Source organism: Eretmochelys imbricata, chromosome 11 (genome assembly GCF_965152235.1).
Source record: "Eretmochelys imbricata isolate rEreImb1 chromosome 11, rEreImb1.hap1, whole genome shotgun sequence".
Lineage (NCBI taxonomy): Eukaryota > Metazoa > Chordata > Testudines > Cheloniidae > Eretmochelys > Eretmochelys imbricata.
The window spans coordinates 36,773,116-36,800,719 of NC_135582.1; the positions used below are offsets into that span (position 1 = coordinate 36,773,116).

Consider the following 27,604-nt stretch of genomic DNA (forward strand, 5'->3'; position numbering starts at 1 on the left):
GCCATTAGAAAACATTTCAAAAATGAAAATTATGAAACCTCTCCCCCTAACAATCTTGTCAGAACCACCTCACAATTTTCTCCACTAAAACTTTCTTTAAGCAAGAAAGCACCAATGACACAGTGAATTTGTAAAAGAGGAGTTTTAGCTTTTTTGTTTGTTTTAGACTTAGAGGGGGATCACAATCATAACTGGGATTACAAAGTTAAATATGGAGATCACATTTCTATAATGAAAGTTTACGGACTTCATACCTACCGCAGAAAGGTTAACAGACAGTTAATATAGCACTGTGGTATTTCCCATATAACACGATGTGGGAGGTTTAAATTTGCAGAAGTTTTCTAAAGTTTGGACATCATGCACATACCATAACTGTCTAACATGATTTGGGTTAACTTACTAGTCTTATCTCACAATATATCACTGGCAGCAGACTGAAGCACAAATGTTTTAAAATATTTAAAACACAAGAGTACAAGTACATAAAAGGTTGTTACAAGGAGGAGGGAGAAAAATTGTTCTTCTTAACCTCTGAGGATAGGACAAGAAGAAATGGGCTTAAATTGCAGCAAGGGAGGTTTAGGTTGGACATTAGGAAAAACTTCCTGTCAGGGTGGTTAAGCATGGAATAAATTGCCTAGGGAGGTTGTGAAATCTCCATCATTGGAGATTTTTATGAGCAGGTTAGACAAACACTTGTCAGGGATGGTCTAGATAATACTTAGTCCTGCCATGAGTGCAAGAGACTGGACTAGATGACCTCTCGAGGTCCCTTCCTGTCCTATGATTCTAACAAACCCAACTAGTGCATTTGCCAATGTTCTTAACAACTGAAACAAAGCAACACCATGGACATATATGTATACTGAACCTTTGTGCTGTTTCAACTGCTTGCTCCCAGTCCTGCAAGGCTAGTTGTAGTTTCATCTTCTTTATAAAAGCAGGAAGAAAGTCTGGGAAGTTTGCTATTATCTGGTTCACAATTTCTAAAGCTCCCGAATAATTCTGGCGCACCTCAAAATATTGTGCCTAGTGAGAGGAAAAAGAAGTCCTATCAACACTGTACTCTTGCAAAAGTATCAAGATTCATAAGTATTTCCACACAGACACTGGTAAAAAACATTCAATAGAGGGAAATTCTTCCCTTTACTAATATTTTCACTCCAGTTTTAAGCATGACAGAAGGTGTAAACAGAAAGAAGAAAGTCAAAAGCTGCAGCTTTTGTAAGCACCTTTATAAAGGTTACAGCAACGCTGCAGTTATAAGTTATTGATCAGGACACACAGGAGAATGAAGACAGACACATGAATGATTTAAAGGACAGATACAACTTTTTTAACTTCCATATTAAGGGGTGGAAGATACGAATTCTTACTCTAAATCACTATGAGGCATTCACTGCGTCTGATGCAATAAATGTTCTCTTACCATATGACCAAGGAATATAGGTTGGCTCCTTAGTCAGACACCTTGCTAGTAAGAGGAATGGCTGCTGAATGCCCAGAAATGCTTAAAGACGAAGAGTGTGTGGAAGTTCACCTGAAGGCAATCAGCTTGTGAGTGTCATGGCTGTTGTGAGGATTAGTGTTTGCAAAGCACTTTGAAGATAACAAGTACTACACAAGCACAGTGTTTTCTATTTTTTAATAGTTTAAGAGTGGTATCTAGATTATCTTGATTTTCTTTTTTTTTTTTTTTCCCTATTAGAGACGGTCATGCGCAGAAGGACTGGATTTCCAGCTACTGCTTTAAGTTATGAACCAACATGAACTACACTGGTGACTGAAGTCAGAATAGGGTAAATCTCAACCTACTCCCTGCACGCATACCTTTAACATTACCATTAACATATATGCACAATATTGTGCATAATTTTCTGAGGTTTAACATTCTTTTTATTTATTTGTAGATTACCATTAAGCAATCTTGCTTCATATTCCCTACCGTGAGTTCTTTTGCAAAAAGGAAAAACAATCTTCAAAATTAATAGATTCTTCATAATGGCCAGATGACTATTTGTACATTGCAAGGGGAAAAAAAAAGTGGCCAAGACAAAAATTATACTACCAGTTACCTAAACAAAATGAACAACCGAAGTACAATGCAGATCGTAATTTCTTGTATTAAAGCAACATGAATATTGTTTTTATGCATGTGACCATGCATATCATAATGCTTAGGAGATTTTGTATATCCCTCAATTATCTGTGAAGAGATACGGACATCTTACCATGTCATGTAGGTTTAAGATCTCCATTCATACAAGTATTATTTGATTGTTTGTGTGTGTTAAGGATGTTTATATGCATCAAAATTTAAATTATTTCACAAACATTTTTAGATGTTTTTCTTTCGGCTACTTTGTTTAGTTTAGTGCACATGAAAGTCAAGGATTAAAAGTTGAAGTTAGACATACAGCAGTATGGTCAGGTGTTGTGCAAACTTGCCAATGCACAATAATCTTGGACCACTTATTAGCAAAGATTTCAAGGAGCACTGTCAACTTTAGGGTTTTAGAAACTGACTATTATAAAAAGAAATCTAGTTTTTGATAGAGCACTCTTTAATAGTATATTCTGAATTTTTTTAAAATTCCTTCATTAAAAAAAGTTGGATATTTTTCTGCTTTTATAAGGGCTTTTTCAACAAGGCAGAAACTAAACAACACACTGTTAGATTGTTGTGCCCAATTGCTGCCCCATTGAAGCCAAATTGTTGAGAAGGGAAGAGTGAAACTGATTCTATACAAGGTTTCAGAGTAGCAGCCGTGTTAGTCTGTATTCGCAAAAAGAAAAGGAGTATTTGTGGCACCTTAGAGACTAACAAATTTATTTGAGCATAAGCTTTCGTGAGCTAGAGCTCACTTCATCGGATGCATTCAGTGGTCTCTAAGGTGCCACAAGAACTCCTTTGATTCTATACAAAGTGCTGTCATATACAGGAAGCAGACTAATTGAAAAACAGCCTATTTATGGGATTTTCCTACCAACAGTTCAATTCTAGTAACCTTGACATTACTTGCAACTATAATTGGTACAAAAAGTTTTAGACAGAAACAAGTTGTATCTTTTTAATTGTGCTGAACTTTGCCAAGTTGTAAGATGATTGTGTAATGTGGACAAATACCTACTTCAACTAGAATGTACTCCTGGGGGAATTGTGTACCACTATGTAGACACAGAATTCACGTCCACCTCAGATTTCTTTGCTTCCCCGCAGAAAAATGACTTCTGTCCCCCTGTACCCAGACACATACCCCTGCACCCATAACCCTCCCACAGAGCCTCATTTCCCCCACACCTGGAACCCTCCCAATGACCCCCTGTGCATCTAGGTCTCACCCACACCCAAACACCCTCATTGAGCTACCTGCACCCAGATGGCTCTGTGTGGAACATTCTCACCCCACGTCTGGATCCTCCCCCCACCCCGCCCACACACACACTAAACCCCTCCACACTTGGATCCTGCTTGGCTGAGCCTGCTTGCCCCAGACCTGGATTGGGGGCCAGGGCTTGGCATGCATGTGAGACTCTGTCCCTCTCGCTCGCTATCTCAGTAAGTCTGGCACAGAGGGGCAGGGCCCCTCGGTGTTTCGGAGGCAGGCCCGACCCTTGCACTGTGTCAGGGTCAGGTGCGGCCTCACCACGGAGTCCAAGAACCAGGGGGTCGGGTGGGAGGGAGAGTGCACAAGCTGCAGGGTGATCTCCTGCCTCCATGCAACCAGTGGCCTGTGCGCCCCACTGTTATGCTAGAGCCTCCACATTTATTTACTGTCAAATAAAATTTGCAGAACTTTAAAACATTGTGCGCAGAACTTATTTTTTGGGTACAGAATTCCCTTAGAAGTACAGAAGGATATCAAATTCGCTTTTAGTTTAAGTGATTTCCTCAGAGTGCAAAAGTTAGTTTACTAAATAAATGTAATAGCCTAAGACACCTTGAGTGTGCTTGTATTAAAATACTTGGTCTCAGTATACATTCACAGTGATCATATTTAGACCACAGCATACATTTTAGGATGGTATCTAATGGGCAGAAAAGCATATTAAGTTTTAATTTGGGAGTAAGAAGGTTACATTCTAAACACGCTCAAGTACTGAAATACACATAAATGTGCATGAGTGGATACTAATTCACTAACTGAAGTTTAGTCTTTGATATAGTTAAACTAAAGTTTGCAGACTTCAAAATCGACAGGGAAAAAATAAAAGGGAAATCAAAAGGACAAGAATTATAGTACAGGAATGTTAAGATTAAACAAATCCACATAAACAAATCCATAATTAAGAATCCAATACATACAGTAGCTAAATTAATAACTCATCATAACCCAATTGTGCCCCCTTGTGCCCATCTATAGCCAGAGCAGATATTTTAATGAATCTCTGATACCCTTAAAAGAACTGTATGTAGTTCACTTGCAGTGTTTGTCCTGTGGGGGCCTCTGGCAAAGCTCAATTCCAGAGTCCTTACCTGGACTGAGGCAGTAAGGGAACTGGGACAGGCCTAGGGAAGCAGCGGGTGACTCCCACAACGCCTGTCCCTTTCCCCCACTGACTGTGCCCACCTCCTGCTCTGAGCTGGGAGCTTCACTGTCCAGGCAGCCCCACTATCCAGCTTTAGCTGGTCCTGGGCTCCTGGCAGCTCCAGCCCTTGCACTCCCTGGCTACCAAGTGGGCCCTTTTCCCTACCCTCCGTCTCCCGCCCCCCCTTCCCCCAGCTGCAGAGCATTCTCCAGGCTGACCAAAGGACTCACTGTTGGGTCAACACGGGAACAAAGCTGTCAGGGCCCAGCCAGGGCACAGCTGGAGCGAGCAAGCAAAGCTGTACAATGGACGCCTCCCCGCCCACCCCACACCCCCGGGGGTGGGAGGGGAGGCAGGATGGAGCAGCTGACAATGGGTGGGCAAAATGGAAGGCTCTTGCGGGCCAGATCTGGTTTGCCCCCCACTGTCTTGGTGGCCCCTTGTGACTGCATGGTTTGCAGGTGCCTAACACTGCCACTGATGTAGCTTTGTCGTATGACATGTCTAGGTAGGGTTTAGTTTGATAAATATATATTAAGTGGGCTGTCTACAGTAAGAGCTACAGAAATGTTAGCACCCATTATAAAAATCACTAGTAACATGAAGTTTATTTTCATATCTTCTGTTAATTATGTTAAACATGCCCTATATGAGAATTGTTCTTATATTACACAATCTTAGAAAAGTATACAAGGTATTTTTGTTGTAACATAAAACAGCTGACTCATTATCACCCCAGAACATGGAACAGCACAGACTAGTTATTTGAACAAACGACCAAAGCAGCAACTCCTGATTTCTAATCCCAATGACTCCCTCTGTGATCTTGGGCAAATCACATAGCGGTTCTTTCTAGTTTCCTTACAATAGTTACTAACTTCACTGAGGTGCTATGGATAACCTGTTTCAGAAAATATTTTGAAATACACTGTGGAAGTGTTAAAATAATAAAGTGAACTCACCTTACCCAGCAGGGCAAAAGGGTCATTCCCATCTTGCATTCCTTCATCAAAGTATTTCACAGCTTTTTTAATATAAGCTTCTTTTCCACAGGTGAGATCAAGCCAAGCTTTCAAAATCAATCCCTTAAAGCAAAATTCAGTTTGAGTTCATGGTTTAAGGTAATAAGTATATTGTAATATGGTATTTCATACTAACAAACAAGGATAAACATAAACAGTAGTCTATAACATCTCTCTTAAATCCACTATAGCATTCAAATGGACTATAACAAAAAGGCAATGGTTAGAGCAGGCGACAACTGGGAGTCAAGAAATGCAGATTCTATTGCCCCTACTGTTAATGGCTTTATGTAATCTTGTATTCTTGTCTCATATTTCCAATCTGAAAAAATGGGTATAGCACTATTTGCCTACCACTATAAAGCACTTTGAGATCTTCTGAGGAAAGATACAAGTTCAGATATGGAGAAACAGCAGCTTCTCTGTAGTTATGTTTGCAACCAACTTCCATTACGCATCACGATCTACACAAGCCAAACACTTAAAAAGCGTGGCTAGAGATCTCAATCTTACACTCTCACATAACAAAGCACATTTTTATCAAGTTGAAGAAATATTTCACCACAACAGAACAACTTTAATTGTAATGTAAAATTGTTCCCACTATTATATTAAAACAAACAACTCCTTATAGGTGCACATTAATGATATATTGAATGTACTTATATCTGAAGCTGATATGTACAAAAGCAATACATTGTACCTCTTTTTCTTCTTTTTTTTAAACCAACACTGCAATTTCTGTTTTTAAAGAGATCTGATTAAAAACAAGAAAAATTCACTGAGAGTTAAGAGGAAGACACTGTCACAAGGAATGTATCACAACAAAGTTCTAGATGAAGGACTCTAAGCTCAGCCATCCCTGAAAATTGTTAGCAAATCCAAGTGATGTTCCTTTGTACATTACTGAAGGAGACTATAAAATAATTCTATATTATATTTAGGACCAATAGTTTTCAGTATTAGCAAAAACTATGTAATACTTTTCTCCATATTCATATTTAGTTTTGAAAGCCCAGTTGCTCTAGAGCAGGCGTTGGCAACCTATGGCACGCATGCCAAAAACGGCATACGAGCCAATTTTTAATGGCACGCTGCTGTCTGCCGGGGACAGCAGACAGCAGCGTGCCATTAAAAATCCTGCCCGGCTCAGCCCACTCTTCTCCACCCCTGCTCTCTCCTTGCAGGGCGGGCAAGCTTCCCCCTCCCCCCGCCTCTTCCCACAGCGTGCTGGGTTCCAGCCCCTCTTTCTCTCCCCCCCTGCGGCTAATCCCCTTACTACAGAGGGGTAGAGAGAAAAGCAGAGCTGCAGCGCACTCGCGCTTCTGCTCCAGGGACCTTGCGGAAGGGGGTGGAATCGGCATATCCCCTCTAGCCCCCTGCCGTGCAGTCAGAGCAGGGGGATGGGAGCACCCCCACGACCACACCCCCTGCCCTGACTCCTGCACCCCCCACATCCCCATCCCCACCCTGAGCACCAAACGGGAGCTCCTGCACACACACACACACCCACATTCCCACCTGCACCCCTCGCACCAAATGGGAGCTGCCCAGGTAAGCTCTCCACACCCAAACCTCCTGCCCCAACCCTGAGCCCCCCCACCTCACTCTAGCTCCTGGCCAGACCCTGCACCCCAACCCCCAGCCTGCTCCTTCACCCCCAGCCCTGTTCTCAGTGCAGAGAGAGGAAGAGAATGGCTAGAACCAGGGAGAAGGTAGGTACCTACTCTATGTGGACAGGGCCGGGACCCCAGACCGGCAGCAGGATTGAGCGGGGCCGGCAGCCGGGACCCTGGCTGGCAGGAGCTGGTGGATGGACCCCCAGACTGGCAGCAGGCTGAGCCGCTCAGCCCACTGCCAACCCGGGGTTCTGGCTGCCAGCCCGGGGTCCCAACCACAGGCCATGCTCAGCCCGCTGCCAGCCTAGGTGAACGGAACTCCAGGCCGGCAGCGGGCTGAGCCGGTGGGCAGTGTAAGATCAGCATTTTAATTTAATTTTAAATTAAGCTTCTTAAACATTTTGAAAACCCTGTTTACAAATGACAATAGTTTAGTTATATAATATATAGACTTCTAGAGAGAGACCTTCTAAAAAACTTTAAAATGTATTATTGGCACGCAAAACCTTAAATTTAAGTGAATAAATGAAGACTCGGCACACCACTTCTAAAAGGTTGCCGACCCCTGCTCTAGAGGTTTTGAGCTTGCTCTTCTTTTTTTAAATAAATATATCACCCTCTGTAGTTAGAGTCATATCTAACTCTAAGTCATAGAGTTACTCCATACCATAGCTCAATTTCTTACTAGCAATTATATTTTGCTGACTATCAAACTACATAAATTGAAAAAAATATTCTCAGCTTGAATAAATATTTTCTGGAAAGTCCCAACATTAATGGAAGGCAGGTGGCATTTTCCAGTAAACATTTAAATCAAGAACCAGAAGCCTCAATTATACACAGCCATTTAGATTTATTTTGCCTGAAGATAAACGTATTTACTTAATTAAATACTTCTGTTGGCCACAGCAGACCTTGCTTTTCAGTTACTGGATCAAAGAGATTTAACAACTTACTATTCACAAATTGTGCGTAGTACCAGCCACCCAAAAATGCTTTTGAAGCATTAAATGAAATATTAGCATTTAATATAAATAAATAGCATACAGCAGTTACATTAAAGGATGACAATGTAGAAGAGAGCTAGTACATCTAGTTTTATAAACAGACAGCTATACTTATATTTCATATATAGAAGACTAGTTACCTCTTTATTACCATTAGAAACTTTGATCATTCTATCAACGTATTCACGGGCTTTGTCCTGACGACCAAGATGCCACAAAAACAACCCTGCAAAGTACAAGGCCTGATGTCCTGCAGTCTTACGTTGTTCCTTCATTTTAGCATCCAGTTCCAAAATAGCGTCTCGATCTGAAAATAGTAACAGTGGGAATTCTTTTTTAAAATTTTGATCATATCTTATCAAGGTCATTGTACAATAAGAGCAGATGCCGCATAAATGTGGCATCCCCAAGGCAAAGCACATTGCCAAACACTCTGGTATTCCCCCACTAGCTGGAGCTCTAAACAGGTTTTCCAGAGGTAGATACAAAAGACTAGGGTAGAGGTGCTACATTAGATACAAAAGACTAGGATAGAGACAATGCTCCGGTGAAAAGCATTTTGTGCTCACACATGGCCCCTGCTCCCCAATGCCCACGGCTTTCTAACTCCCTACACCAGATGAAGAGAGTGGTGGAAACTCAAAGACCAATGGCAGATGACAATGGCCAATTCAAGCAGGATGAAACATGGCCAATTCCTCAAAGCCTATGATAAGGCTGCATTACAGGCAAAGAGAACCTTCCTATTAGCCTCCATTGAGGTGGACAAATCCTGCCCAAGGAGCCATACAGGGTGATAAATCACTTAGGGTACGTCTACAAAGCAAGCAGGATCCCACACCAGTGAGTCTCAAAGCCCAGGCTTGCAGGGCTCACGTTATGATGCTAAACAAAGCTGAGTAGACATTTGGGGTCAGCAGTCCTGCACCCAATACTAACACACTGCTAGCACCAAGACGGTATAGAGCTTGGACTAGATCAACTCCTGGATAAAGAACAGCTGGCTGAAGCTGACGAAAACAGGTGACAGGGGAAAGCATTTTGAACAATTTGCAGCCACAGTGTGGTATCCTTAGCTGACAGTTCACACCCACCACTGGTCAAATCAGTCCATAGTCTAGGAATACTCTTGAATTCCTCGCTGGTGTTTAGCTCACATCACAATGACTGTGAGTAATGTTTTCTACTATCTCCAACAGGCTAGTAGATTTCACCCTATCCTGGTCAACAAAGACATAGCCTCAGTTATTCACGCCTTTGTCAGCTCTTGCCTGGACTATAGCAAGGCAACATACAAACTAGCTGGGCATAAAACCTTCAGAACCCAGAAAATTCCAAGTATTTCAGAATGCTGTAGTGCATCTCCTAAGCAACAAAGGCTACCATGAACACACTACACCTCTCCTCCACACTCTAGGCTGGCTTCCCACAGAATTTCAAATAAAGTTCAAAGTCTCAGTCCTTACCTTCCACATGCAACCTTGCCTGGGCCCAGGATACCTAAAAGACCACCTAAAACTCTGGAACAAAGACCGTGCTCAGCAACGTCTCTCCTCTGGCACAATGGAATTCTCAACAATGAAAGAGCAAAATCTATGCAGGAGATAAAAAAACTTTCTTTGGGGATGGTCGGAGACTGTGGAATGAAGTCCCCCAGGATAATCACAAACCTCACCACTTTCCAGTGCAATATTTTTGACCTTGCCTTCTCCAAGAAAAACACATTGCAATAGATTTTATTTAATAAATAAAAATACCCTATCAAAACAAGACACATCACTACATATGTTTCTCCCTTTGAGAAGATGATGAGACAGATGCGTAGACCCCCACACTGCTTAATGCACTACTAGAATGAGCTCAGACACTCTGGTGATGAGTGTTGTATAAAAACCCATATAGAATACAAAGCTTGTCAGGTGACATGGCGAATGAATTTTTCAGGACCTGATTTTGAGTATCATATTACAACTTTTTTTGTTGTTGTTAGTCTTCCTAGCACCTGCTCTGTCCAAAACCCTGCAGATTCTCTCCTAGATTTTCCAAGTCACCACTGCTTTTAAACTTTCAAGTTTTTCAAGACACTATACCCTCTCGGAAAATGAAAAGCATAGCAGGATTGCTTTCATGTAGCATAAACTCCAGAAATAAGTTTTTTAATAAGGTGGGAGAACCTGAATAGGAGTATCAAGTAATAAGGAGTTTTCAGTCCCATTACTTCAATGGCACTCTATCCTTCATACTTCATGTATACAAATACTCATTGGTCAGGTCATCTCATCTCAGTTCACAGTCCAATGGATAGGGCAGGGACAATGAAGTGTTCCTAAATGGAATTGAAGTTGGCAGTAGAAACTATAAGGTAAGCAAGGCTACACAGGGAAATAAGAAATGCATATCTCTGAGAAGGAAAAATATTTTCTGACTGGCCTTTTGGACGTAGAAGAATTAGAGGCTGGCAACAGTAAAGAAGATCAGGAGATCAAAAACAGACAGACAGAGGACAGAGGCAGCCAGGAGAGTGGAGGTCTACAGCAGATGGCCATTGCTTACGGAGAAGAGAGATTTTTAATATGTCAAGAAACATAGCTCTGTAACTTTTCAATATTTTGTCTGCAAATACACCCTTATTTGTTATGTAATGGAGATTGTTGTATATAGTTTTGTCAAACTTCATCTAGTTATAATATTAAATTTATAGTTATGTGTAGGGCTAAAGCATGCATTTTGGTTTAACTGAGATTCGACTATATTTTGCAGGTTAGATTGCCAGCAGTTTTATTAACTGCAAATATTATAAGACTATGTAAAACACAGAAAGACAACAGTATTTTCTGTTAAGATACCTGGATTAGAGCTCTTTTTATGGGCATAGATCAGTGCCATCACTGTGCAAAGGGACACCTCCTGTTTGTTTTTAATAGACTCAAGTTCCCGAATAGCCTCCTGAACATGACCTAAAGAATACAAGAAGAGATAAAGGGATACAATTATCTTTAAAAAAAAACAAAAAAACCCACCATGCTTCCCTGAAAGTGTTTTACCTGCCACCATTAAGATTAACATTTTATATATTAACACTGTCCAGTATATTCACTATTAGGGCTGTCAAGCGATTAAAAAATAGTAATCATGATTAATCGCACTGTTAAACAATAATACAATACCATTTAAATATTTTTGGATGTTTACTACTGATTTCAATTACAACTCAGAATACAAAGTGTACAGTGCTCACTTTATTTTTTTTTATTACAAATATTTGGATTGTAAAAAAACCAAAAGAAATAGTATTTTTCAATTCACCTAAAACAAGTACTGTAATGCAATCTCTTTGTCATGAAAGTTGACCTTACAAATGTAGAATTAGGAATAAAAAAACCCTCTATTTAAAGATAAAACAATGTAAAATTTTAAGGCCTACAAGTCCATTCAGTCCTACTTCTTGTTCAACCAATCGCTCAGACAAACAAGTTTGTTTACATTTGCAGAACATAATGCTGTCTGCTTCTTGTTTATGTCATCTGAAAGTGAGAACAGGTGTTTGCATGGCACTGTTGTAGCCAGCATCACAAGATATTTACATAGCAGATGCCTTAAAGATTCATATGTCCCTTCAATGTTTCTCTTACGTTTGGCTGAACAAGAAGTAGGAGTGAGTGGACTTGTCGGCTCTCCAGTTTTACACTGTTTTGTTTTTGAGTGCAGTTATGTAACAAAAAACCCTACATTTGTAAGTTGCACTTTCATAACAAATAGATTGCACCACAGTACTTGTATGAGATGAACTGAAAAATACTATTTCTTGTGTCTTTAATTTTTACAATGTGAATATTTGTAATAAAAAATATAAAGTGAGCATTGTACACTTTGTATTCTGTGTTGTAATTGAAATAGATATATTTGAAAATGTAGAAAGACATCCAAAAATATTGAATACATTTCAAATCCTATTCTATTGTTTAACAGTGCAATTAATTTTGAGTTAATCACATGAGTTAACTGTGATTAATCGACGGCCCTACTATTGACATAATTAGCTGAATAATAATTGAAGAAATTGTTTTTTCAATTTGTTTATTTTGTGTATAGCTAACCTCTCTATTCACAATCATTTTCACTTGTTTGTGTAAGGGCTTGTCTACACTTAAAATGCTGCAACAAGACAGCTGCTCTGCTGTAGCACTTCAGTGAAGACATTACCTATATGACAGGAGAGGTTCTTCCCTTGGCATAGGTACTCCACCTCCCCAAGAGGCAGTAGCTAGGTTGACAGGAGAATTCTCTATCCTGTCTACACTGGGGGTTAGATTGGTTTAACTGCATCACTCAGGGTTGTGGATTTTTCATACCACCAACCAATGTAGTTATACTGATCTAATATCCTAATGTAGGCCACTACACTAGTGTAGTGTAGGCCAGTATCTGCCATACAGTAACAGGAGAAAGAAAAGCATGCTAATACTGAGAGAACCTGGAAGTGGTCTTGTTTTATTTCCACCAGTCACCAAAGGTGAAAACCACCCTCTATTCCAGGGGAGGGCAAACTACACCCCAAGGGCTGGATCCGGCCCGTCAGGGCTTTCAATCCGACCCGCAGGATTGCCAGCCCCGTGGTGCAGCAAGGCTAAGGCAGGCTCCCTACCTGCTCTGGCCCCGTGCCACTCCCAGAAGCAGCCAGCACCACATCCCTGCAGCACCAGGGTGCGGCAGAGGGCTCTGTGCACTGCCCTTGCCTTCAGGCACCACCACCCGCAGCTCCCATTGGGCAGGAACGGGAAACCACGGCCAAAGGGAGCTTCTGGGGTGGTACCCACAGGCAAGGACAGCACACAGCAGAGCCTCCTGTCCCACCCCACCCACCCACAGGAGCCACTACTGGACATGCTGGCCACTTCTGGGAGCGGCGCGGGGTCAGGGCAGGCAGGGAGTCTTCCTTAGCACTGCTGCCACCCCAGAGCCGCGCAAGGTAAGCAGCGCCAGGCCAGAGCCCCCACCGCTCCTGCACCCCACACTCCAATTCCCTGCCTTGAGCCCCTTCCTGCACACCCCACCCCCTCCTACACACCACACCCCTTCCCGCAACCCTACCCCAGCCCTACATTCATGGTCATGCATACAATTTCTCCAACCAGGTGTGGCCCTTGGGCCAAAAACTTTGCCCACCCCTGCTCTATTCATTTTATATTGTGCTTTTAACTGCACTTTGGGCACTGGTTTCCTTTTCCAGGCATTTCCTATATCTGCAACAGGAGAGTGCTTCCAACTGTTTTGTTTTGTTTTTTTTTAAGTTCCATTTTCCAAAACCTACTCAATAAGTAGGTCTAGTAATAGTAAGTCTAAACAAAGCCCTATAAAACACAACTCAAAGTACATAAAAATTATTCTAATTTATCACAATTTGGACTGATTAGCTAAATAAAGAAAACAAGCTCCAACAAAAAAAGAAAAGGAGTACTTGTGGCACCTTAGAGACTAACCAATTTATTTGAGCATGAGCTTTCGTGAGCTACAGCTCCGATGACGTGAGTGTAGCTCACGAAAGCTCATGCTCAAATAAATTGGTTAGTCTCTAAGGTGCCACAAGTACTCCTTTTCTTTTCGCGAATACAGACTAACACGGCTGTTACTCTGAAAGCTCCAACAAGAAAGCTTTAAAACAAGTTACTTTTGTATACCTGTTTCACCTCCCACCCTTTGTTGGTCTTATCTATTTAGCACCTGCACTCTTGGGAGCAATGACTATCGGTTACATTCGCAGCCCACAGGAACCCTGATTTCAACCGGGGTCTCTCCAGGCGCTTCTAAAATTCAAGTCATTAATAATAACGCTTTTTAAAAAAAGGTTTAATAGAGTGTTGTAAAACCGCAAGTGCTGGTGGCAGGTCTCAGGGGAAGGATTAGTGAAGCGGCCTGGATTTGAAGCTGACGGCTTCTCGTTCAACTTTCACCACAGACCCAGCGACAAGCAGTCAGTCACCTTCCATCATCATGCCATAGGCGCGGTAGAACAGGAACACGGGGTCGTTGCCAAACTTCTTAAGACCATCATTAGCGGCCACCTGGACGTGATGGAAGTACCCTTCCTGGCAATAGTAGCTGACCAGAGCCTGAAAGGGAAGCGTCACTGTGGCACACAAGGAACCGGTCCAGAACGGAGAGCGACCACCGCCTTCAGCCACTTGCCCGCGGCCCCCCTGCGCCCCGGCAGGCTCCCACCTGCCCCCGCCTACACCAAACGCTGTAGCTGCTGCCGCAACCGTGCCGGCTCCGTAGCGCCCCTGCGCCTTCCCGGCGGCGCACAGCCGAGCCCCCTCCCGCCGAGCAGCGCTTATCCCCAGCAGCCCACCCTCCTAGGAAGGCCCCGGCCCGGGCGCTGGGAGCAGGGCCGTTGGCCGCGGAGAGAGCGCAAGCAGCCGGGAGCAGGCCTGGGGGGGGGGCGCCGCAGCCGAGCGCGCAAAGGGGGAAGGGGGCGACGGCAGCACTAAGGCCGCCATTACTGACCCGCTGCGCCAACGACTCCATGGCCACCGACCGCAACCCGCAACTACCACAACGGTAGCCGGAGCGACGTGGAGCAGCGTTTCGGGCACGGGGCGGGAGCATATTTGCATTGGTTGTTTCGCAACGAGGAGGGGCGGAGCCAGGGGAAAAAAGCCGCCTCGATTGGATAGTTGAAGAGGGGCGGAGTCCGGAAAATGACGTCTGTTGGTTGGGCAGTTGAGTAGGGGCGGAGGGGCGAAGCTGGAGAAAGGTGGAGGGTGATTGTTCTAGGTGAGGGGGGCAGACGGGGCACGGCACGGCACGGGAGACAGTTACAATGGGGGATCCAGAGGGGGACGCTGAGCAGAGAGAGCCCCAGCCTGTGCCCACCGCTCCTCAGAGGGGTCCAGGGGACCGGTGGGCAGGCGGAACTCGGCCTGGAGAACGAAGCGGCCAGTGCAGAACATTGAGCCCTGGGGTCCTGGTGCCAAGGGCAGGCAGTGGGAAGAGATCCCAGTAGGGCGCAAGCCAGGCATGTTGATTTGTCCTAGTGGGGGCCTCGGGCAGAGAGCGGGTCCCCGTTTGTCAAGGAGATGGAGGGTAGAAGTTGATTTCCAACTAAAAGATATGACAGAATGATCACACATTTCTTAAGCAGGACAGGTTCATGTATACCAACTGGTGCTAAAATACCAAATACCAGCCTCTAGCTGGTTTTGCTTCAGAGGATTGCTTGACTATCTAATTAGAACTGTAGCATTAGGCTATCCATTTGAAGTAATACAGATGAATTATGTAGCTCTTTCTGGAATAAAGACTTTTGATAAAGGACTGTTTCAGCAAAGCAAAACAAAATTGCTCACTGCCACTTTTCTGATTTTTCCATTCCATTATCAGATAAATTAATGGACGTCTGAGTAAATTTAGAGAAAATGTGAAATTTTTAGAGCCCAACAAACTCAAACTCTTTCTAATATTCCTGTTTGTTTGGCATGTCTCCAGTGGAACTTATTACACCTGTATTTCATATTCTGCACTAGCTTTGCCTCAAATGGTCAGTTTAGCTCAACTGGGATCAGCTCTGGTGCCCTCACATTTATGCAATGGGGGAGCAGACATTTTTAGTGAAAGGTCCTTTTCTCTGAAACTTTCTCCATCTCGTGGGTCTGACAAATCCTGAGCTTAATGATCTTTCACACTGTTCACACTGCAATGATCTTGTATTTTCACAGGTTTTTGTCTGAGGAGGTGCTCAGACCAAGGCTTTGGGGATTTGTGTTAGGTTTTCTGAGGTCTTGCTAGCTGACACTTGCCAGATTAGTTACTAGTTAATTTAAGTGGTTTTGCATAAATATACCTAGAGGTTATGAAAGACACATCTTCTAAAGTTGGCAGAAGTGAACTGCCCCTCTGGCTGATTTGGTCTGATTTTGCTTCAGAGGAGGGGCACGTCAGATATCCAGAATTGTTGCCAGTCTCCTTTGTAAACTGAAATATGCTCAGGTCTCCTGCCCCAAATATTGTGAGACCACTAGTATGTGAGTCCCAGGATGAAGTTAGGATTGAACAAGTGCTGGATTGGAGACTGCGCCATTGTATTGTGATGTTGATGGGTGATCTCATGAAGTTCATCAGTGCTGTATTCTGGGGCACTGAGCGTGATAATGTTCAGTGGCTAAAATCCACATAGATCAGGACTTCCCAACTACCTGGTATGACTAGCAAGCTGGTCACAAGGGGTTGATCACTGAGTCATACTCCGATGGAATAAAAAGCAGCAAAATCCCATGGTCACTTGAAGTCAGCTTCCCACCCAATCCAGAGGAAGTGTCTCAACACTTCCTGCTCAGCTTTCCACTCAGTGAGTTGGGAGGCTCCTTCATACAGCAAGTCTGCTAGCCCCACAACCAGTACCTAGCATCTCTGAAAGCTACACAAAGAAGCCAAGCACACCAGGAAAAATCCTACCAGCATTCACAAGCCCAAATACACAAAATCAGACAATGTTTTTTTTGCTGCAGTTCACCTAACTCACAACCCTTTGGTTTCTTCCTGCATCTCACCCAGTCCAAGAGGAGAGGATTGTAGGATGGGTGAGTAAATGGTAAGAGACAACAGGTGGTTTTTGGATTGCAAATGGAAAATGTTTGGAACCACTTATGTAAATGATAAATTTTCTGTGTTGGGTCAGAATTTCATGACCACAAATAGGAATTATTATTCCAGGGGGTTGCATATTCAAGTTGCATGGTTGGCTACAATCTGAATCATCTCTACCACCGGGGTGAGAAATCCATTTTGATGATCTGACCCCAGAGGTTAATACAATTGGAATGTTTCCAGAGGGATCTGAGGGAAAATAATAGGTGTAGTATGATTTTATCATCTTTTGTCATCAACTATTGAGAGAGTGGTTTCTAGACCTCTTTCTCCCCAGTTTTGTCCCCATAGGTCACTGTGGTTTACAGGTGACCTGTGACAGATGAAGAAATTGGGAGACTAAATACAGCACAGGTGGCTGAAGTTTTTGAAGAGGCTGATTGCATCAAATTCAAACTAAAAATAGTGCACAAATTTTTAATAGTGACATTTATTAACCATTGGAACAATCTGTTTCTCCACTGAATTTTTAAAATCAAGAATGGATGTCTTTTTAAAAATATATATTGTAGCTAAATAAGAAGTTATGGCCATGATAGCAGGAATTATTAGGTGACATTCCTGTGTAATGCAGGAAGTCAGACTAGATTATCATAATGGTCCTATCTGATCTTAAAAACTATGAATTATAAAGATATTTTTGAATTCTTATGCTCTGGGACTGTGGTATCTCCAGAATGTCAAGCAACAGATTTGTTCTGGATGGTGAACAGCCTAGCTAATTGAGACAATCTCCATTTAGTTGATGATTATGTTGTGAGGAAATTTCTGATTCACAAAGTAATAGATTCCAAGGCCATAAGGGACCATTGTGATCATCTAGTCTGACCTCCTGTATACCACAGACTGTAGAACTTCCCCAAAATAATTCCTAGAGCATGCTTTTAGAAAAACATCCAATCTTGATTTCAAAAACTGTCAGTGATGGAGAATCCACCACGACCCTTAGTAAATTGTTCAATGGTTAATTATCCTCACTGTCAAAAACGTGAACGTTATTTCCAGTTTCACTTTGCCCAGCTTCAACTTCCAGCCATTGGGTTGTGTTATACCTTAAAATAAGATACAATTAATCAGATTAGAAATGAGCTGGCCCTGGAGGCAGGGCACTATGTGGAATGAATAAATGCTAGGTAATCTCTGCTTTAGTTCCAGATGGTATCATTTACGAAGGTTCTGGCTGTTTTAGAAGAAAAACTTGTCACAATCTGTGCATTGGATCTTTGTCATTCCCCTTGGATAAAGGCTAGAAAGGAAGTACTAGGTCCTTTACTGGTGGATATTGTCATTATCCCCTTTAGGGATGGCTAGCTCTCAATTGCTTTTACTTTAGTTTAAAGGAAGTATGTCCTTGGCTTTTGCTCATAAATGCTTCTCTTGATGGTGATAGTCTATGCAACTATCAATCAGTAGCTAATTTTCCACTTTTGGTCAGGATTATGGAACGTTATGGTGAGAAAACTCAGAGTAGCCGGATGCTTCCAGCTTTCTTGACCCTCATCAATAGGAATTCTGACCTGCATTTGGCATAGGGACTGCCCTTGTCAAGCTGGTGGATGATCTTCTGGTGAAAGATGAAGATCAGGTGACCTTGCGAAGATTATCAGATCTATCAGGTGTCTTCAATACTGTGGCTCATGAAAGGTGGCTGCAACATCCATAGAAATAGTGGATTAGGTTACACTTCAGGGGCATCACTCCTTTCTTGCCAAGATACCCCAGAGGTTATTGTTGGGCAGTCACACTTCTGCCCCGAGGGCTCTCATGTGGAGTGCTATAAGAATCTTCTTTGCCAGCATATTATTAAATGCAATTGATCCCTTCTTGTTCAGGCCGATAGTGAAGTACACTAAGACAGGTCTATACCTGGTACATGGTAGTGGTACAGTTGGGCTTGCTGATGCATTTGTGAGATCAAGCCATGGCTGAGCCCATTCTTCACCAACATGCACAGGATGGGGATGTGGCAACCCCAGGGAGGCTGCTCTCCCACCCAGGCAGATACCCACAGCAGTGGGAGAATGTTTTGTCCATATGTAAGTAACCCCATTGATTTCTGGAGCTACTCAGCTTGAGTAAGGGTGCCAGGAACAGGCCCTTTGAAAGGAAAAAAAAATAGCTGCTAAGTTATAAAAGAGGTGGAATATTATGTAAAAATAACTTTGTCATTATAATCTTAATCACATTCCTATTCACATTAGAGCTGTTTCCTCCCACCAAATATTATATCCCTTTTGTATTTTTGTTACTCTATTTTATTAAAAGATTGTGAACATTATCAGTGGCAGTACTACTTAAGGGGTACAGCCCAGTGACAGCAATAGATTTTTGACTGATAGTAAGCACAATACCTGGTTGTAATGGTATGCAGGATCAGATCCTTATGCACTATAGCATAATAACATTGATCTTATATTAATTTTAGTTAATAAAAATAGACAAGGAAATACAATAAAAAATGTAATCTTTATTATTTTGGCGCATTAATAATGTTGTTTAGCATCAGTTAGGGTAATAGCATCTTCCTGCATGCAGTTCACTAATACAGTATAAGTCAATAGTTTTAATAAAAGAAGTCTATATGTAATTTTCCTGTGTAAGAAACATAAAATGTCCTGATGTGTTTGATTATACAATTTTGCTACTTTGTTTCTGTGAAAAAATATTGTGGACCCAGATTATATTAATAGTAGTTCTAATGCAGCATGAATCAAAAAGAATAAATGTAAATAAACCCTGGAAAAGATAAAGGATTCTGTGAACGAAAAAGGATATTTTAAAATTCTGATGCAGGCACTGCTAGAAATTCAAACAAAACTTTGCATCCTTTTCCAAAGCAAAAAATATAGCCTCTTGCAATCAAGCAAATTGTGCACTTATTTTGCAGAAATTATCAAATTATTTCAAATGGAAATGTTTTCAAATATAGTAAAAAAGCACCTACAACTACCCATTCTTGTCTTCATTTCTTATTTTCTGAAGTTCTTCCATGAAAAAGTGCTGTGGTCAGAAAGTAATAAAAATGGCTGTGACATCAACCTGAAGATAAAATTCATTTCTTATTTTATGTACATAATGCTGAAAAATAAAATAAAATGGTTTTTTTACAATATTTATATTTGCTTATAAAATTCTAACCACATTATTTTCAACAGGTTTAGCAGTTTGCAACACGTCTGTACAGTTTTGCTATACACCATATGTTGTCACTTAAGATTTAAAAATTTAAAACAAAAAAGCTCTTAAATTAGGTGCAAACTATTGCTTAATGATGTGAAGAAATGAGGTCTTGTTGAACAATTTGTTTCTCTTTACCTCTGATGTATGGCTTCCTATAATTAAGAATTCTGGACTGTTGAAAGAACAGCCGCATAGGCAGTATAAACATGCATTGATAGCATCCAAACTATCTATAATGGTAGAGAATACATACTTTTACCTGTAGAAAGCTTGCACACTACACTTATTGTGGTACATATTTGATGCAATAAATGTGCTCATGTCATTATTTGGTTGCTCAAACATGCACCACAGGGTAAAATTACTATTTACAGAACAGAGGGCTTTTCATTAACATATACAATGTCAACCTTACTGAGAGCTGAAGATGGCCAAACAATACTGCAGGATAAAGCAGAACAATTTTATAAAGGGTTCTTTTTGGTCAATTGTGTTTTCTAGGGCAGATTCTTTTAATATTTTTATACAGAAAACCATTTGACAAAGACATAAAACCTTGGACTCCAGACCTTACAATGAAGTTTGCACTTGCTGAGATTTAATGGTCTGTGTAAAAATAAAGCATCTGTTCTGTTCTTGTGGATTATAGAGAACTTTACAGGCATATAAAGACTTGTCTGATGTGACACAACATGAATACATTAATTAAGCACCTCAGAATTTATTACTTCCTCCCAGAAACACAGAGTAGTTAAAAATCTGTTGTTCTCTGTGACTTAATGTTTTTTCATGCATGATCTATAAGTGCAGCATGCCTTCATGCAAATAATTTCTGTGTGTATATTAGAGTCATATTATAGAACACCTGGTCCTCATACCTGTAAAGTAATACTTAACCCCTTCCCCAACACAAACCCCATTTACAAAAATAGTTACATATAATAAACATATGATTTAAAAAAAAAGATGAATCCACCAACACAGATTTTGTAAAAATATGACAAATGTGGCAGTTGAAATGCAAACAGTGGATACAGTTACTGTATTGTTTTATGCTAAACGCACACAAATTTATTGGTTTGCACCCCTTTAACTGGTCCCTACAGTCTGAGTAGCCATTTTTTCTCTCCTCTTCAGCAGTGTCAGCTGGTAGTGAAAATAGTAACCTCCAGTCAATGTTGTTTCCCCATATTATAGTCACAGTTTACTGACAAGGGGTCACTGTCTTGTTATAGGCACTGACCTTATGTATACAGTATATTTGTAAAAACTGTCTGCTTGGCATAGACCTCCTACAGGAGTCCTGTGGACACATCACCTTCACAGGCTGTAAACAACTTTTCACACAAACAGAATTGTTTGCTTGCATTTTATTTTTCCTTCTTTCTAACATCTTTGTCTTCCTTTTCATGTTTTTCTTTTACTAGCTTTGTTACACAATCATAGGAAGGTGGACAAACTGCTGTTGAGGTGGTCATGTCTGTTTTCTCTGTAAATGAATTTTCATTTAACTTGTCAATAAGAATTTCATCTTTGATACATTGACCAACCCCTCCTTGGATTTTATTTTTGTTGTATGCAAATGAAGCCTGTTTTACTGTTCGTTTTAAAAGGTAACGTCTGAAAGCACGCTGAATAATGACAGCAGATGCCTCCTCTTGTTTTCGTTTTAATGTGGTTGTAATTGGTTCATAGGAGGCTTTTGAAGGATTGGATGCCATAAACCGGTCTTCCATTTGTATTCGAAGTGCATCCATCTCTCCACTTTCCCCCAAAACACGCTTTGTAAAAGCAAACAAGATGTCAAGGCAGTGAATTCTGTCACCACTCACCATGGGCAGATCCATTGCAATAAGCTGAACTTTGTTTGGTTTTGCTAAATGAAGAGGAGGATCAAGTGCGGCTGCAAAATCAGACAGTTTCTCAAATTCCATGAACTGGGTTGCATCTGGATCATATTTTTCCCAAACCTCATAGAACATCTCAAAGTCGTCCTCACTCAAGGGCTCTGCACTTTCTTCTGTAGCAACACTGAAGTTCTCCAAAATAACAGCAATATACATGTTTACTACAACTAGAAATGAGATGATAATATAGCTGACAAAAAAGAAAATCCCAACTGAAGGGTTACCACAGTCTCCTTTAACAGAGCTTCCTGGGTGAGGTTTATTAGGATCACAGTCTGGTTCTCCACTGTTAAGAATTGGTGCTAACAAGCCATCCCAACCAGCAGATGTGGTAATTTGAAATAGGCAGATCATGCTGTTGCCAAAAGTTTCAAAGTTGAACATGTCATCAATCCCAGCTTCCCTCTTAACGTAGGCAAAGTTGGACATTCCAAATATAGCATAGATAAACATGACCAGGAAAAGCAGGAGACCAATGTTAAACAAAGCAGGAAGAGACATCATCAAAGCAAAAAGCAGAGTGCGAATCCCTTTAGCTCCCTTAATGAGACGCAGGATTCGACCTATTCTGGCAAGTCGGATAACTCTGAACAAGGTGGGGGACACAAAATATTTTTCGATGACCTTTGCTAGAAACATACCTGTAAAAACAAAACAGCTAGTAAGTAAGGGGAAAATATTTTACAGCAATTTAATCTTTCTGTACTACAGTATCAGAATGATGGAGAATTGCAAAGACTTCCAAATCATATAGTCATGTTTTATATGATTACTAACGGTTCATATGTCAAGTAAATGTAATGCAGGGATCAGCAACCTTTGGCATGCGGCCCATCAGGGAAAGCCGCTGGCGGACTGGGCCTTTTGTTTACCTGCAGCGTTCACAGGTTTGGCTGATCGCAGCTCCCACTGGCCATGGTTCACCATCCCAGGCCAATGGCGGCTGCGGGAAGCGGCGGCCAGCACATCCCTCGGCCCTTGCTGTTTTCCACAGCCCCATTGGCCTGGGATGGTGAACCGCGGCCAGTGGGAACAGCGATCAGCCGAACCTGTAGACGTTGCCGGTAAGCAAACTGTCCCAGCCCACCAGCAGCTTTCCCTTATGGGCTGCGTGCCAAAGGTTGCCGATCCCTGATGTACTGTATAGGTTCTACTTTAATTTTTAATATATCTTATGTAAAATATCTGATAGTTCAAGAGTGGATATTGTGTAATTTCTGACACTGAGAATGGCAAGAGAAGTTCTTATCAATTCTCTCATACAAATTATTCCTAATATAGTCAGATACTATGGTGATGACTGAATATAAGAATTTTGGTGATTACTCTCGATAAAGTTAAGGGAAATGAAAAGCTAAACAACTTAATTATAAGCATTGTAATAGCAAAAGCCAAACATGAAGCACCTTCAGTAAATTTTCATCTTCCACTCATTTTAGCTTCTTTTTAATTTAACAAATAATTCTTACCTACTATGGAGAGAATGACAACCACAAAATCAAAAATGTTCCAGCCTATGGTGAAGTAGTAATAACGGAGTGAAATCAGTTTCAGAACACATTCTCCAGTGAACAGGACAATAAACACCAGGTTAATCCGCTGTAAAATAGTTTGCATCTCATCACTCTGATCATCTGTTTCTACCATCATGGTGACCATGTTAAGGCAGATAAGAATCATGATGCCAATATCAAATACTTGTTTTGTCACAAAATCAAATACCATGCCTTGGAATTTGTTCTGGAGGGGGAAAAAAGATAACCATTCAATTCACACCTTACAATTATTTTCTATTCCATATTATACTGGAAGAAGGTAAGAAAATCTCTTAACACAGTGTATAGAACTTCAGTAAAAGGGAAGCCTTGTCAAATTAATAATACAAATATTAGAGCTTAATTCAGCTCTCTTGCATGTACATGTTGTGATAGTCTTGCCCAGCATCACACAGCAAGTTTGAAGCAGGGCTGGAAAAGCGTTCAGCTCTACTGGGTCCCAATTTACTACCTTAAACACCCTTTTACTTTCTGCAACCCTCTCTCTCATTCACTGGCCATTCTGTGCACTGAATGAGGCAGGGGCCGTGTAGAAATAATAGATTGTGATCATGTAATTAAAGACTGTATCTAACGCATATGCACAAAGGGAGGGGAATTAAGGTTGCATGATTCTGGCAGTTTTGATTCTGGCATTTCTTAATTTTTGAGTGGTTGACTTTGCAACCTTAGCATTCTTTCTAATATTATTTGTCCAAAAAATTATTGGACAAATTATTTAATGTTGGTAAAACTTCTTGTCCCCCCTTCCCCTCCCCAAATTTTGGAAATTGCATGGGCCATTTTTGATGACACTTTCCAGAAAAATTCAGCCCAAGGTAAGGAGCAAACATGAGAAATTGTAACCCAAACAATAGAAGTTTGGCAAAGTTATAAGCAATGGAAATTAGGGAATTTACAATGGGAAGTGTTAGGTAACTTTAACTATATGTGTTTCAACAAGCTCCACCTATAATGTTAAAATATAATAGGATTTTCAAAGGATCCTAAAAGACTTAGACAACCAACTCCAATGTGAATTTTAATAAATCCCTCACACTTTTCTGAAAATCCCAGACTTAATATATACATGTTCTTTACTGCTGAATAAACCAACATATTTTGCTTCTTAGAACTGCTACAATGAAAGCAGACAGTATGGCAATGATTTATTATTATTATTCACAGGAAAGGGGCATACAATAGTGTTCAGATTCCTGGATCTTGTCCTCTTTACATTTATAAAAAGAGAAAAAATATGGTAGCAGAGGGAAAAGGTACTTTCTTTCCTTAATGTGTTTAAATTTTCCACTTTTGGTTACCTTCATGATAACTTGTACATGAGCTTTTTATAAATCAAATATCTAGTCTTTATACAAGTGTGAACTCTAAACTGCTTACAAGCTAATATTTCTTCTTTTCTTTTAAATTGACCTTTTAGTCTGGACAGATTAAGTCATTCTTACCCCTGGCCTAGGTATAGGTTTTTGTGGTTTCTTGGATCCTAGCTTTTTCATTGCATTGTAGTATTTCTTCTGTTCTTCTGTCATAAAGATATCTTGACCTCCAAAGTAAGGAAATGAAATCAAAACTGGTTATAACCATATTTACATGAATAATCTTTCAAAACTTTATTCACATTCAAAAGAGAAAAGGGATTACAAGGAAAATAAGTGTCTGTTATAATCTTATATTTTATTGTGAAGCCATGTTATAAATACATCCTCACTAGGAGATCAAAGGAGACATATTACCATCAGCTACTTTTCCATTGGCTCTCTGCAGAGTTAAATACTGACATGCATTAAAGGCATCAAGTAACAGGGTCTAATTAACTATTAAGCTCATGAGGTTTTAGTTTCAGGTCCCAGAGTATCATAGATAAGGCACTAATCCTGTCAATATTAGGCAGGCTATCAAATTCAAGCACTTCCACACAAATGAATGAGTAAAATGCCCAACCTCTTTCAGGGTCAAGGCACACTGAACAGGAAGTTTAGCCACCTTTTGGGCACAAAGGGGTGAAGCAATGGCTGTGGGCATTTGTAATGTTGCTATCTGGGCCAGTCCTTACTCTTCTGTAACCCATTCTGATGTGGGTCTGATTTTCTCAAACAATGGGGATTTTTCTTTACAAGCAGTCATGTAATGTATATTATCTGCTGCTTACAATATTCTCATGCAGTTCTGGATATCTTTATTGTTTAATAAGGAAGGGAGAAAGGACAAGAGACAATTACTTACCACTATTTTTGCCAGTTTTTACTCTTCCCTGCACCCTACTTCCCTCACCCTTCTTAAAACTAGACTTCTTTGTTTCCTCATAGGTTGTGACAATAATGCTTACAGATCTGGATGTTCCTACTGTAGGATGAAGGAAGAGAAGGACTCTGACACAAGCAATTATAGGTAAAGAGAGGAGACTCGCCAGAAACTGTAGTTCTTTGATGAATACCTCTGTATATTCACAGTCCTGGGATTCAAAGTACCTGCACCATGATGATCCAGAACCTTCTGGAAAACTTTGTCACTGCATCCATAATGATCATGGCCCAAAGTTATGTAAGAGAGGTGTGACTCTCAATCACATCTGCTCCCAGTCCAAGATGGACAGGAAACTATGAGGAAGAGGGGAAGTTGAGTAGGGAGTTTGAATATTCAGAGACATCCCTCAAAGAACTACAGCTACTGGTAAGTAACTTCTCTTTCTTCTTTAGGGAACCTGTGCATATTTCCACTCGCTGGAGGCTGGTAAGCTCAGTGTAGCTGAAATGACTGATGGGCTGAGAAATTCTCAAGTAAAAAGACATTGTAAAGCAGGTCTGCCAAAGCTGGCATCAAACGTGAAGCTAAATCTAATGCTGTCGTAATGTTGAGTGAATATATGTATTGAGTTCCAGCTGACCACCTTTCAGATCTCCACTTCTGCCTGATTTAGAGCAGGGACTTGAATATACATCTACCACACCCCCCAATGAGTGCCATAAGCACCATTCTACAGGGCTGGGCTACGCTTGCAAGTTAGAGCGCATTAAAGCAGCCTTGGGCGCCCTAACTCCCGATGCGTCCACACTGGCAAGGCACATAGAGCACCTGGACTCTGCAGCTGGAGCGCTCCTGGTAATCCACCTCCATGAGAAGCATAACGCTTGCTGCACCCAGGCTGAAACACCTGGGTGTCAGTGTGAAGGAGGTGTTGCATTACTGCGCTGTGATTGGCCTCTGGAAATATCCCATAATCCCCTGAAGTCAAGTGGCCACTCTTCTCATTGTTTTGGAATCGGCTGTAGGAATGTGGATATCCCCTTTCAAAGCTCCGTTTCTGACAGCCGGCATGCTCATCTGCTCTGGGACAAAGCAACCATTATGTCTGAACTTACAAGACAGCATGCTGACACACTCTCAGCACCCCAAAACACACTGTCTCTCTCTCCACATACACACAACACACTCCCTGTCACACTCCACCCCCCGCCCCCATTTGAAAAGCATGTTGCAGCCACTTGCACGCTGGGATAGCTACCACAATGCACTGATCTTTGTGGCTTTGCAAGAGCTGCTAATGTCGCTACGCCGGTGTGCTTGAATCTGACAGTGTAAACACAGGGCAGCGTTCTCCCTGCTGTGGTCTCCGAAGGCTGGTTTAACTCCCAGCGCTCTACATCTGCAAGTATAGCCATGCCCATACGCTATTTTGGTGTGGGCCTCTCTCAATCTCTCCTGTTGGAGCTGTTCCATTTGTATAAATAATTAAATAACACTGGGCAAGAGAGAGTGAGAAATTGACTCTATAACCTGGTGACTAGGGCACTCATCTGGGATGTGGCAGATGCAGAGATAGGAACCTGGGGTGAGTTTCTCTCCAACCAGAAATTTAATCCTGGAACTGAGAAACCTTCTGGATGAAAACACATTTGGCCAAAAAAATCCTGACCAGCTCGAGTTCTACTACATCTAGGACCCACTTGTCCACTGTTATGTCGTTCCAGGCTCGAAGTGGGGAATGTGGTAGAGTTGGATCTTTGCTCCTGACATACATATCAAAACTGGGGAGACAGAGAAGTGACAAAAAGGGTGACTCCCAAACACAGAACCTTTGCCTCACAGCTCTGTTTTTCTGGATGTCTGTTAGTGTTTGCACGTACTGCCACAGTCCCT

At 41.4% G+C, this 27,604-nt stretch overlaps 2 protein-coding genes across 14 annotated transcripts in view; both read right to left on the bottom strand.

Annotated features, from left to right (window-relative positions):
* The window catches only part of TTC21B (tetratricopeptide repeat domain 21B), a 101,434-nt gene extending 86,669 nt beyond the window's left edge, over positions 1–14,765 (bottom strand). For 6 of the 7 annotated variants that reach the window (XR_013347530.1, XR_013347529.1, XM_077830230.1 and 3 more), the window contains exons 1-6: positions 14,686–14,765; positions 14,162–14,291; positions 11,028–11,138; positions 8,322–8,488; positions 5,496–5,618; positions 875–1,032 (exon numbers count right to left, since the gene is read on the bottom strand). Coding sequence is in view for 5 of the 7 variants with exons in the window: in XM_077830230.1 (XP_077686356.1) it covers positions 875–1,032; positions 5,496–5,618; positions 8,322–8,488; positions 11,028–11,138; positions 14,162–14,291; positions 14,686–14,706 (710 nt within the window). In the remaining 2 variants the exon portion in view is untranslated. Of the gene's footprint in view, positions 1–874; positions 1,033–5,495; positions 5,619–8,321; positions 8,489–9,647; positions 9,775–11,027; positions 11,139–14,161; positions 14,292–14,685 lie in introns of those variants that run through there. The other variant, XM_077830232.1, reaches the window with a different exon arrangement.
* Positions 14,766–21,374: 6,609 nt separating this feature from the next.
* The window catches only part of LOC144272506 (sodium channel protein type 1 subunit alpha), a 120,398-nt gene continuing 114,168 nt past the window's right edge, over positions 21,375–27,604 (bottom strand). For all 7 annotated transcript variants that reach the window (XM_077830622.1, XM_077830621.1, XM_077830619.1 and 4 more), the window contains exons 24-26: positions 24,913–25,017; positions 23,381–23,651; positions 21,375–22,552 (exon numbers count right to left, since the gene is read on the bottom strand). In XM_077830622.1, the coding sequence (XP_077686748.1) occupies positions 21,375–22,552; positions 23,381–23,651; positions 24,913–25,017 (1,554 nt within the window). The remainder of the gene's footprint in view (positions 22,553–23,380; positions 23,652–24,912; positions 25,018–27,604) is intronic.